Source organism: Nelusetta ayraudi, unplaced genomic scaffold (genome assembly GCF_046127955.1).
Source record: "Nelusetta ayraudi isolate G7.1 ecotype Tasmania unplaced genomic scaffold, CSIRO-AGI_Nayr_v1 ptg000031l, whole genome shotgun sequence".
Taxonomy (NCBI): domain Eukaryota; kingdom Metazoa; phylum Chordata; class Actinopteri; order Tetraodontiformes; family Monacanthidae; genus Nelusetta; species Nelusetta ayraudi.
The window spans coordinates 4695956-4709078 of record NW_027466081.1 but is presented as its reverse complement, the minus strand read 5'-3'; the positions used below and the strand labels follow the sequence as shown (position 1 = coordinate 4709078).

Below are 13123 nucleotides of genomic sequence, written 5' to 3'. Positions count from 1 at the left end.
TCACTTGGGAGGAGATTCATCAGTGCCCTTTGTGACATCACAAAAGGCTGATTTACAATACTGTGTGTTTTGGTGCACACTTTCTGGAAATGTGGAGCGGGCAAAAAAAAAAATCCATTTCTGTCAAATCTGTAAGTGAATTTTGCATAACGTGGACCTTTTTTTAATGTTTTTAATTTTTCTGCACAATGAACGTTTACATGCTGTAAAAACTGTTTGTACAAGTACTGTGTATACAATCGTTTAAATTGTCCAATCACGCAAAAGCAACTGAATGGTGGTACTTTTAAGAAGAAAGTTGTTATGTACGGGAAGTATTAACAATACTGTTATCCTATAAGATCTGTAAATAGTCAGAATGTTTGTTTTTTTTGTTTTTTAATTTTTGATAACTCAAGTTTTAAACTCCAGTGACAATTTGTATTTTCCTGTTGAATGTGTGAATTGTACAGTCAATCTGCTGAATGCAACTGCTAATCGAAAACATGAACGTGTGACCTTCTTTGTGCACACGACCAACCTCTTGTGTTGCTCTCACACATTAGCTTACGTTTTTGTAATTGCACAGTTTAAAAAGTACACAAAGAAACAAGATAGCAAATTATAAATAGTGCAAAGTAACATTAAACGATTTAAAATTGACAAAAGCTACGAGAAATGAGTGGCAGATCGTGCTGTCGATCTGCCACTGAATCACTGCGCTTATCGGTCTGTCGTACCGCAGTAACAACAGTTAACGGCAAAAAAAAAAAAAAAAAAAGAGAGAGAGAGGCAACCTTCACGTCTCCGGAGTATCACCTCGAATTACGCCGCTCATTTCCATTCACAACTCGTTTAGGCGTTTGGTTTTTCCTCCTCAGGAGGGGCCAAACGGGGTTAGCGCGCGCGCGCGCGGAAACGAGGTAAACGGAAGCGGCTGATCGCTCGCTGCGTAGCTAATAAGTTTAGGGCGGCGGTGAGGACGGCCTGGCGCAGTCGGTCTCAGGAGGCAGCCGAGAGCGGAGAGGACAGCTGCTCATCTTCTCACTTCTCACAAGGACTTTAGGGTGAGGGACGGATTCTATCAAAGTCGTTTTTCCCCCACCTGGGTGAGACATCCGCAGCCCCCTGGTGGTGGTATTTTCACATGAGCTCATTGAAAAACCGGCCCTGGAGCAGACTCTTGCCTCCCCCTAGTGGCCAATGCTGAGGTTCAACAGAAAGGAGCGTTCCAGCTTTTCCCTGCGTGCCTTTCCAGCAAAAGCTCAGTGACGCGCGCGATGATATCAGGATGCGCCAGGCAGTCTAGCAGGTCATTAGTCGTCACCGCCCTGTCCGCTGCTTCCCGGTCGTCCGATGCCCCGCCCGCACGGGCGCAAAGTCCAGATTGAGTTAAGGGAGGGCTGGTTTGGATTTTCCGCGGCTGGGTTCCGGCGGGCCCGTGCTCAGGCGCCGCCGCGGAGCCCACGTCCAGACCTTGCCGGCGCACAGGAGCGAGGTTCGGCCCGAACGGGACGCCGAAGGGGTCGGGTCCGCGAGCCGAGTGAGCGCGCTTCCTCGTTTGTCCCGTGGAGTCACGCTCGGCCGCACGCTTGTCTCCAAGGCCGCGGGTCGAGTCGCCGCGACCCGGCTGGACGGCTCGCAGTGCCAGATTCAAGTACTGCATATTCTCATCGTGGGACGTCACTCTTTCCTGCGAAATATACAAGTAAAGTTACGCAGAGTGAAAACAGCTGACATGCAAAATATCTAAATACATGTTCTAAATACGTGTACATATAGTGTCACTCTGACTTCGCCCTTTGACAACTGGGAGAGGCCCCAGCAGACCCCCGTGACCCTGAGCTCAGCAAGAAGCGCGTATTGAAAATAGATGGATGAATACTTCCTGACTATTTGATGCTTCTAAGTGTTCCCCTCTGGACCTTCAGGGGGGAAAAAAAACAAGCTGAAAACTAAGCTATGAAATAATAAAACTTCCTCAATTTCATTTTTATAATATGCTGTACAAAGAAGTTGTTTAGTAGTAATAGAGGAACTTGGAATAAACAGAAAAAGTTAGTAAAATTTAAACCATCTAAAGAAACATGAAAGTGTGATTAAAAAAATGTATTTATATATATATATATATATATATATATATATATATATATATATATATACATATATATATATATATATATATATACATATATATACATATATATATATATATATATACATATATATACATATATATATATATATACATATATATATATATATATATATATATATATATATATATATATATATATGTATATATATACATATATATACATATATATATATATATATATATATATATAAAAACAAAACGACTTTGAAGCAGAGACTTAAAAAAAAAAAAAAAAAAAAAAAAAAGCCAGATTTTGCCTGGTTAATATGCAGGGAGTTTCACTCTTTAAGGGCCCAAATGAAAAAAACCTTCTGCCTAACATAAGATCTCAAAGACAGGCGGAAGACTTTCTTCTTCCTTTAAAGCAGTTTGACACCATCACACAGTGAATCTGACGGCTCGAGATGACTGATTAGCATTGTCACGGCCAATCACGCTAAAGGGTGCACAGGATCTGAGGTCAAATTCCAATCAGACTTGTTTTTTTCTAATGTCACTGATTATTTAGCCACTTTGTTTAGTGACCTTTTCAGTGGCGTGCTGCGTTCAAAAGCTTGATTAAAATTCCGCAGCAAAGCGGCATTCGCTGAAGGAAAGCATTTGCATTAAAATGTCTCTTTGAGCCGGGCAGCGCTGAGCGGAACCTGTGAATATCATCGGCTGGTGCGCGCATGATTGGTAGTACACAACTTCCGCCAGATGGGGGCAGTGTTTGACAGTTGACGCATGGCGGGAAAAAAAATATTCAGAGCTTTGTGGCGTCCACTCGCGAAATAAAACAAAACTAAAACTAAAAGCAACGGTAGGTGCAAATGTTTTACAAAGGGCAACGCATTGTGAGTTTGTGCCGTGGCGTAAAAAACACAAAGTTACTGATCTGACATGTGATTGGTGCTCGAGCGCTACCTCCGTGGGGTTGAGCCAGTCGTCGGCGTTGTCTCCGCTTGACGCACCTTTCAGCGCAAACACCACAACCTTGGCCACGGCCTCGCTGACTCTCGTTACGTCGTCCACCTCCTGCGCGCGGACAAAAGGGGAGGAACCCCCGCCCCCCCATGTCAGTTTGTGCTTTCGACCAACTTGTTTTCCTTCGCTTACGGCTGCGCAGCTGAACAACCGGCGACCCCCACTGAGGAGGACAACAGCCGTTGTCGGAAGATGTCAAGGATGATGACGTAAAACAAGCAAAGAATCGCCTGTGGTATCTCACTAAGTGAAGGCGGTCATAACACAATGAACGCTGTAGCGCGCGAGCCCAGAGGAAACCTTGAGCGTGCACGTTAACCTGATTCCGTCTCACAGCTAGTGGAACAGCTTCTCATTGCCAGCTAATAATAATGATAATAATAATAATAATAATAATAATAATAATAATAATAATAATAATAATACTACTAATAATAATAATAATAGATTCGATTTATATAGTGCTTCTCAAGGCACCCAAAGTGCTTTACATTGAACCCATTATTCATTCACACCACATTCACAGTAGTGGTGGTAAGCTACATGCGTAGCCACAGCTGCCCTGGGGTGGGCAGCCAGTCTACTCCGAGCACCAGGTGCGGTGGGGGGCTGCTTACCAGCTCGATCCAGGAGTTGACGCTGATGGTGACGGGATCCACCGACTCCACGTAGTGCCACCAGTGTCTGGGCACATAGAGCACCTGGGCCAGAAACGATAAAAGAAGACATCATTGAGAAAACTGACTACACCAGTATTTATAATATGAACAGTGATCTGTCTCTCCAGTCAGGGAACTTCCAAGAAATTAGAAAAGGGCATGATTTACACATTAATTGGACGTTATTCTGGACTCTGACCCTTTGTGATGTCACAGAGGGGCCTAGCCACATGTTTGTTCCACTCTCCCTTGTTTTGTCCCCAACCAACAAAGCTTTAGTTTAGTTGTGTCTTTAGATTCTTATGTTTGTCCATATAACTTTTACCTGGATGCTTTATTGTGGAAGGGTGCCAAACTAGACTCCAGAAGTGGGGGAAAAAAAAAAAATTCTGAATATGGGTAAACTATGGGCAGTCATAACTCACTCCTGAGTCTCTGCAGATCGTCCACTAGATGGAAGCATACATCCTTCTATCGAACCCTACCACAGCGTGTCCCTTCTCCGCTCTGCCAGAGGGTGCCGTGTGCGCAAGCATGGAGCTGATAATACCCCAAACACAAACGTCCACCTGTGGCTGCTTCGGCCCAGAGGCGGATGTTCCAGTCGGAGGTCAGCGATGGGCACGCCGCTCCGAATCACTTCCGACTGACCCGACACCAAAACTACCCTGGGTTGGAGCTGCCATAATAGGACAGCAGCAGGTGGCGGAGGGGGAAACAAATGTGTCAAATGTCAGCGGGACTTGACAGCAGCCAGAGGAAGCTCTGCCTACAACTCTGCGGGGTTCCAGCGCAGTCACACCGCTCCCATGATATCATAAAACATGTTTTTCCTCTGATAATAATGTGTCTTGATGAAATGAGAAGAGACTAATCTTCTTCCTCTCTTTGGCTCTGACTTTTGGGAAAGTGTGTGCAAAAACAGTCACTTGCCATGTCACATAGGGCACTGACGTCAAAATGCAAAGGTCAAAAAGGTCAAATTGGCTTTGGCCCCTCTTCCAAACATGCAGAAGGTCCAACAAAGCATCAGTTTTAGCAGTAAAACGATGATGTTTGGAGATCTATAATGTGTTTTCAAATAAATAACAGTGCAGGGCTGCTCCACTGGCGTCCATGGTGGAGAATAAAGACCTGGAATTAGGTGGAATGTGGGGCCTTTCATTTTTGACGTTGGGAGCAAAAACAACAGAGCTCTTAAAGCTGCGCAGGGACATTTCTTTAAGAGAAATGAAAACAACCAAGTAGGCGAAAGGCAACACTGCTGCATTGTCAGGATGGCGACTGGCCCTCACATGACGAGTGCTCGCACACGCCGCTGTTATGCAACTGAAACCTCTTCCTTATTTGGCGAAAGATTTTGACTCAGCACAAGAGTGAGAAGATTGTCATCGGAACATGAGACGCTGATTTGCCCTCATGAGGGGGCGCAGCAGCCAATAAACCTCGCAGCTGCGCCTGCGTCTTTCTGGGTGGAATTGCTCTATAAATGCGAAACTTCGGCGTTGCCCTGGTAAATAATGCCAGGTGTTTTTTTTTTATGTCTCAAAACACAAGTTTAAATGTTAAAGGTTCAAGGACGACAGCAAGCTTTGAGAATTGCATGCCGGTTGAAATGCAGGAATCAAAAAATGAAAAGAAAATTACATTTTCAAGGTCTGCTGCAAGACTTTAAATGCATATGTTGTGTGAGTCTGTTGCCCCGACTGCAGTCACTCTGACCTGCCCTGGCTGCAGAGTGACGACGTGATGCCTGGCCCCGGCGAACGCGGGGAACCTGGCGAGGTCCGGGCGCAGGACGTCCACCTGGCTGAAGACGCTGGACTCCTCATAAGGTATCCTGGCTGGGTACAGCTTGGCAGCGTCCTCTGGGGGGAAGAGGTGCCAGCGCTTCCTGCGGCGGGGATGGAGCACAACGCGTCGGGTCACAAATAATTGAGTCTCATATCCTGGCACTGAAAAAACTATTTAAAAAAAAAACTAAAAAAAAAACAGGTTGATGATGTTGATGAAAATTCAAGACTGTATTTAGAGGTGACGAAAAGGCAAAAAAAAAAAAAAATTCATCCTGAAAATGTCAAATTAATTAAAGCCCGTCAGCTGCTCATAAAAAAACATGTACACAAACCCACCCAATAATGTATTACCTAAATATTAAAACCTTTTCAAATTGGAGAAAATTGCTGCTTTTTGCACCAAAAGGCAAATTAATTGTTTTATTTCCCCCAAAATAATCCCGGTGGCGTCTTAAGCTTTGTTTGTATGCTTATTTGGTGAACTCTCTCAACCAGGCTCAGTGTCAAATCAACTCCAGTTGAATTTCACTCCACTTTTGAGATGGGCACCAAATGAAAGGAGCCATAGAACCAATTATGAGCTGGAGGGGGGAGACAGGTTGGGGGTGGGGGGTGGGGGAGGATAAAACACCGACTCCCTGAGGGAGCGGGCGGCAGCGAGATAAGGCGGAGAGGAGAGCGACTTCTCCCTTTTGTCTCCTGACTCCTGGTGCCCCGTAAAGCTCCCCGGCCTCCGACTCCATATCCTCTCGGCTCAAGGCAGCTCTGCAGCAAATTAAATATATATTTTTTTTCTTTCGGAGGGCGGAGAGGGCAGAGCTCATGCTGCGGAAGCAGTTACAGCGGCCCTGCTCCTGGCGGGTCAAGGCCGAGCTAAATGATTTACAGGTAGAGTAGCGACGCCACTGCCAGAGAGCGGAAGTCAATAAATCCTTGTATTGGCTCAGATACAACTCTTTTGTATTAAGGGACTAACAAATGACTTGCGTAAAGATGACACGACTTGCAAAAGGACAGCAACTTCTTCTTCTTAATATTATTATTATTATTGTTGTCATAAAAATTAAGTCTGATTTTAAGGTCCAGTGACGTACCAGTTTTCAGACTTTTGGTTTTTATCCCTGACAATTAATTATTGAGCCCTCTGTTTACTGCCTCCTGCAAAAGCTTCCTTTAAAAAAAATATATTTTTTAAAAAAATCAGAAAGGTAACAATCTCCTTTGTACAAAAGATTAGAACCACAAAAAGAGAAAACAAACATAACAGGAAGGAGATTCTTAGTTAAGTTTTGATTCTGGGTTTTAAGTTGAAATTTCGTGAATAAAGTCAACGTAAAAAAAGATGAAATTCCGTGAACAAAGTTGAATTAAAAAAAAAAGTAAAAAGTAAAGTAAAGTAAAAAAAAAAAATTTGTGAATAAAGTAGTAATTTCTTGAATCAAGTCGACGCAAATAAAGTGGAAATTTTGTGAAGAAAGTGGACATTTTGAGATGAATGAAATGGATGGTGGGTTAGCCCAGTTACCCAAAGTTAAAAGTAAACTGCCGAAAACAGGTGTATCCCACAAGGTTCACCCACAGTAATCAGGAAACTGGCGAAAATGGAAGCACTCCACTAGACTTGTGCGCAAAGCCTTTGGACTTTATTCTCGACAATTTGACTTACTTCACTTGACAGTGACATTAATTACAAATTTCCATTTTAATCTCGAAATTTCGACTTTAATCTCAAAATTTCAACTTTATTCTCAAATTGTAAACTTGAAAAAAAATAATTCTATCTTCATTTTTTTCTCTTCTTGTGGCCTTAATCCACTTCCGTACGTGATATCACAAAAGGCTGATTAGTGCACTTTAACTTCCTGACAGGTGGAGCAAGCAAAAGCAAAAAACAAAACAAAACTGAAGGACAGGCATTTGTCATTTTTGTGAAGTATATTTACAGAATACAGGCAGAGATTTTCAAATGTTCAAGTGGTATTTAACTACTTGGAATTGGACTAGAATTGTTCATTCTTGTCAGTACGATCGGATTAGACGTTCTGTCTCACCGTCCCTCCACCTGCAGTACCAGGTTGTACCCGTAGGAGTCCTGGTGGCACGGCGTGTTGGCCCCTTCCGTCCCGATCCATAGTGTGCTCTCTTTCCCATTACGTCCCTCAAAACCAAAGTCACACCACTTCACATCCTGCAAACACAAAGCACCATTATCAATCCAAACTGTTGCTCCGTGAGTGAGATTTTTCTAATTACGAGTCACAATTTATGTCTCTTTCTGAGGTAATGATGTGACGCCGGGGGTACGAACTACGCAGTTCGGCAAATGCCACAGCTCACAGATGTCAGCCCATCTCATCAGCTGCTCCGACAGGACCTATTAAAGTTGGCCCGCTGGAAATTTGTGTGAGCGGCGACAGTATTTGTCACCTTCCGGGGAAAAGCGCCCAGTCAATCATGTCCTGTCAGACTACAAAAGGTGCGGCAATCCTTCCAGCCCTCTGAATAATGAAGCCATTATCGTGCATTCGGGCAACTGTAAATGACAGACTGGTCAATCTTGTCTTAAGGCGGCCCCCGCTTTTTGCCGTGCCATTTATCCCGTGAAAGGCCCGTGTCCGTCCGTCCGTCCGTCCGTCCGTCTGTCTCAAAAGCATGAAAGCCAGCAGGTAATAATTGCATGTGGATGCCCAATAGAAATGTGTCGCTGAGATAAATAAAGGAAATAAACACCTGTCAGGAGGATGGATGGCGCCCTTTGTGTGTTCCAGAAGACAAGAAAGGCGGCTAATATACTGTCAAAATGAGCAAAACATTAACACTTTAATTGAAAATGCCAAAAACGGCTTTGGGAGGATTTATTTTTTTTTCATGCCAGTTTGTGCTCTGGTAATTGACAGAATAGAACACATTTAAATATAAAGACTGGATATAATTTCTGTGGGATTTGCGTTTTCTTCAAACAGCCGATAGAGCCAAAACTGCATCAACTAACAGCTAAGCCAATAGAATGACAAATGTGTCCGCGCTAATACCTGACGGACAAATTCATTCATGCTAATTCGTGAATTGTCCATGTTAATCTATTTTCACATGTCCCAATTGATCTGACATTGTTCTGACGCCAGATGTGAGTGAGGGGAAAAAATCAAACAAACCTGTATTTCCTGTTGTGGGTGACAGGAAATACCTGTGTTTTCATTTTGGCTACCTCATCAGTGGACCTACTTTCTTATGTAAATAGAGAGGCTCATTATAAGCAAATGAAAATACAATTTATTTATTTATAGGGACTTTATCCAGCTGCCAAGACTTTACCATCTCATGCCAACAGATTCCTTTCATATATAATTTCTTTTACATTATGTATGGCAAATAAAAGAAGCCACTCTTTGCAAAAGAATAGGGAAATAGAATAGGGAGATAGGAAGGTATTGAGGGGTGCAGAGGACAGGAAGAGAAACATTAAACAGAAAATACATTCATTTATTATAAAGAATTCAGGAATGCATATAGACTGTTTTGTTAAAAAACCTTTCAACAAAATGCACAGAATATGCCTGCTGAATTTTCTTTCAACACTTTGAAGGAAAACGATGACAAACATTTCAATCGAAATCGCTGGGGGGGGGGGAGTTACCTCAAACATGGAAGGCAGATCTTGAAATAACATGGCAATGTATTTGTAGTCGGCGTAGGCCCAGTACTCTGATGTGGAGTATTTGCAGAAGGGGCCCACATCTGCAGCAGCATCGTCCCGCGTCCAGCTGAGGAACTGCTCAAGCGTGGCCTCCGCGTAGGCACAGTGGGTCTCGAACAGAGGCCCTGCGAGAGAACAAGGGGCCGCAGACGAGAGAGCGATCGCTGCAAGACTGCAATAAGGTAGAAAAATATTCAAATGATGTGCCGAATGCACCTCTGCGCGAGCGTGAAATTTTATTTCTCTCGCTTTTTATGTGAAAAATAAATCAGAGCTGCGGTGTCGTGCACGCTTTCGTCGCCATAAACACAGTGTGTGTGTGTGTGTGTGTGTGTGTGTGTGTGTGTGTGTGTGTGTGTGTGAGTGTGTTGCTGAGTGACATCGTTTATAATCCACTGCGTGCAATGGCTCCCTGTCAAATGTAACAGCTGAAAAGCATGATTGAGAAAACTAATTAAGTGGCTTTCATCGGAAGACACGCTCTCGTTACTCATCGCAGGAGGAGTGATTACCGGAGCCGAGTCAGGGCCACATGGCGGGAAAAACATTCCAGATGCTCCATGACAGAAAACCCATTTTGTTCTTCTTCCTCCCTCCCATTGTCGTCGCCCTTCACCTGAGTAACATTTACAAAGGCATGATTACGCAGCCGCCCGCCTTTCGCAGCCTTCATTACGTTCTGATGACTGCGGCCCGACCTGTAAATCATCGTGTCTTGGCGTGAACTAGGAAACAATGCAGCCAGTTATTATCTGTTTTGTAAACACGAGATGGGGTGGAAGAACACTGACAGATGGGGTCTGCGCACGGTTGCAATCAATTAAAAACCATAAAAAGAGAGCAGATTGCACACTAAAGAGTGCATATTGCAACTGGATGATTTCGCACAATCCTCTGGAAATCGGTGTTTGGTTCTCACCGTTTCTCTCCTCTTTCCTGCCGAGCCTGAACCGGATGGGTTTGTCTCCGAGGCAGCCACGGAGGTGCTCTGCGGTCCACTGGAGGGCAGGCCAGTTAGTGGTCATGCCGGTGAAGACGGCCGGTTGCTGCAGGTGATGCAGGATCTTCTGGATCTCATCTGGACTGAACGGTTTGCTGCTTGAGTGGTCAGTGGCCATGGTCCCTGGGCTGCAACGTTAGGCAATGACCGTTTAGACAGATTTAATGTTTTGATCTATTTATACAACAAAACGCACAAGTCTATAAGGTATTTCTCTTATTTTGTCAGCGATTTTGATTTTCGTTGTCCACTGTAGTGGTGATACTTTCACGCAGAAATGCCACACAAGAGGTACTATGATCACATAAATTGCACCAGACATTAAACCAGGTGATAAATGTATTAATAAATTCCTCTCAATTAAAGCATTGAATTACTTTGAATATGGATGTTTTTCCACTAAACAGATTGCCTAATTGTGGAAACATGTTTTCCAACAAACATCTTGCGCAACATTGCTGACCATGACTATTGTATGAAAAAAAGGTTTTAAGCATCTTTGAAGTCAGTTTAACGTACACTTTCTCGTGAAATCAATGTATCCCGACAAGCCGTTCTCTTGTTACCAATAAGGGGGTGAACTCGGTAAGGAACGCCGGTAGATCGTCCGGAATAATCTTGACTTCAGTAACGTGAGCTCAGGGCAAATCGATGGTTCGCATTTAGGCTCGCTTTCGGGAAACGAGACGGGTCGTTCGGGAGAAACACGCAGGAACAGGATGCACACCGTTCAAGTAACACGTGCAAAGGGGGTACGTGCGGAAGTAAACAAACCTCACATGACTGTATTCGTTTTCCGCATATATTTCAAACGTCCTTCCAGTACCGGGAATCTGCTCCATTTTGGCTCCGCGGCCGCGCCAAAAACTCGCTAATGCTATAGTGCAAAGCGGGCCAAAATGGCGGTCCAACGACCGCAGTTTCCAATGACGCCATATCCGCCCGGGCATGCGCAAGCACGTTCCATTACAGCAACACAAGCCGTCGGCTGTTTTTGTTTTGAGCTCGACTCAAGTTCGGGCACCACGTCGATTTCCAGCCGTTGCCCAACCGCAAGAACCACAGTTCGAACCGAACGGACCTCCAGACCGCTGCCATGGGTGCCGGTCCGAGCACCGAAGCCGAAAGGGAGCCTCTTCTAACGCCGAATCGTTCGACATCAAACGGCCAGCCAGTCAACAGCCGAGTATACCGGAGAAGATGGCTGGTTCTGTGCTTGTTTTGCCTGCTGGGGTTCATGCAGGGAATGGTGTGGAACTTCTGGGGTCCCATCCAGAACTCGGCCGTTCGAGCGTTTGGTTTCTCCAAGTCTGATATTGCCGTGTTGGTGCTGTGGGGCCCGGTTGGCTTCATTCCCTGGCTGCTGTTTATGTGGCTGATGGACAAAAAGGGTGAGTTTGGTACACTGTGTCCCATGTTCGTCTGTGATGTTTGTCTCGTCGTTTTCACCCCCGGTCAACCACGAAGATGATGTCCAACACAATAGATATTGTTTTTATAGCCCTGTTTAACAAAGACAAGGTTTCCAAAGTGCTTACAAAGTGAGATGAAACTCAACAAAAATATAAAAGTAACCATTATCATAACAACACATAGAAAAAAAAAATCTATACAATCACATGTATTCAATATGTAATAATAATAATGTAATAATAAGAACCTTAATTAATCAATTAGCCATTAATTGTCAATTAAGAATTTAATCGACTAAATTAAATGAATCGCAATGAATTGAACATTTTTTTTACACAGGTAGTTAATATCATTATAACAACAAGAACAAGTTACTTTTAAGCAACTTTTTTTTAAAGAAAAAGTTGAAATGTAACCCATTAGAAGTCAGCATAAAGTAAGAGGATACATGTTTAGGGTGTTTTTACTGTTCCCTAATGTAAAAATGGGTCACATCGGACCCGCAACATTATTCAAGGGTTAAATAATGTGTTCCTTAAACATTTTTTATTGTGAAATTTAGGTTCTCGGGAACTCAACGCTTGTCAATTAATCGTTAATCGATCGATAAGGTCAGTTAACTAATGGTTAATGAATTAATCGATAGTTTGCACCCCTATTGTATGCTGTTTGGAACCCTGATCTCACCTGTCTCTTACTTATTTAACAGGTGTTCCTAGGCTTTGCCATCCTTTTTTGGTGCAACATGAAATGATTGATGTGTTATTGATATTAACCGTGGAGCATCCACAAAGATGGTTTTCAACCCCACCCTTTCCGTGATGGCCTTTCTCCGTTCGCAATTTTGCGGTTAGAGTTGAACCCATTCAAGCGATTATGTGCTCACTCAGGATGACTCTTAAGGCTTCTCTCCTCCGAAAGAGCAACACTCCCCCGGACTAAAAACAACACAAGGTTTTCCCCAAAGTGCCTTCTCCAGCTGAAGGGTTCTCGATCCTAAGCCGAGCTGTCTAGTCGGCGCCTCTCGCCAAACCAGTTCCTCTGCTGCGTCACCTGACAGACTCTCTCACTCTACTTGGCTCTGACAAAACAGCCAGAGCAACGTCAACGGCATCACATAAAGAAAATAAAAAAAAGCAACGAGGCGATGTTGGTGATGAACCCACATCATCACGCACAGGCTGGCCAAGAAATTACACAACTCGTCTTGTGATCCTGACTCATCGGCAAACACCGATGCTGGATTTTTTTTTTTTTTTTGCGTTTCCAACTTTCCGTGACTTCCGACGTGAGGTCACATATTAAGCGGATTGAACCCAGCCGTGTGTTCTCCTTTCGTATGCATGGAAGTTGCTCAACTTCCTCTAAATCGCTCATTGAGATGCAGCTCTCACACATTTTCATTTTATTTGCGGAGCCGCATTGTGAGCACCGTGACATCCCTCCCTCCCTCTC

General features: G+C 43.9%; 2 protein-coding genes across 4 annotated transcripts in view; one reads left to right on the top strand and one right to left on the bottom strand.

Moving 5' to 3' along the window:
- Positions 1 to 113: 113 nt before the first annotated feature.
- On the bottom strand, positions 114 to 11205 carry hspbap1 (hspb associated protein 1). 3 transcript variants are annotated; one of them, XM_076031003.1, is made up of 8 exons: positions 11030 to 11205; positions 10175 to 10383; positions 9196 to 9380; positions 7610 to 7746; positions 5485 to 5656; positions 3721 to 3804; positions 3044 to 3154; positions 114 to 1672 (listed from the first exon to the last, which is right to left on the bottom strand). In XM_076031003.1, exons 1-8 carry the CDS (start codon positions 11203 to 11205, stop codon positions 1193 to 1195), a joined length of 1554 nt encoding a protein of 517 aa, XP_075887118.1. In that variant the 3' UTR covers positions 114 to 1192. The 3 variants fall into 3 exon arrangements, with proteins under 3 accessions (XP_075887118.1, XP_075887119.1, XP_075887120.1); XM_076031004.1 differs by having other exon boundaries at positions 11035 to 11159; XM_076031005.1 differs by lacking the exon at positions 11030 to 11205 and adding an exon at positions 10822 to 11023.
- Positions 11206 to 11351: 146 nt separating this feature from the next.
- The window catches only part of slc49a4 (solute carrier family 49 member 4), a 42935-nt gene continuing 41163 nt past the window's right edge, over positions 11352 to 13123 (top strand). The window contains exon 1 of the mRNA XM_076031006.1: positions 11352 to 11646. Coding sequence (XP_075887121.1) covers positions 11352 to 11646 — 295 coding nt within the window. The remainder of the gene's footprint in view (positions 11647 to 13123) is intronic.

Coding starts and splice junctions, on each gene's coding strand:
- hspbap1 (XM_076031003.1), bottom strand. CDS start 11,205: ATGCCCGGGCGGATATGGCGTCATTGGAAACTGCGGTCGTTGGACCGC. Junction 9,381..10,174: donor CAGGAAAGAGGAGAGAAACG/GTGAGAACCAAA, acceptor GTTCTCTCGCAG/GGCCTCTGTTCGAGACCCAC. Junction 3,155..3,720: donor TCAACTCCTGGATCGAGCTG/GTAAGCAGCCCC, acceptor GTCCGCGCGCAG/GAGGTGGACGACGTAACGAG.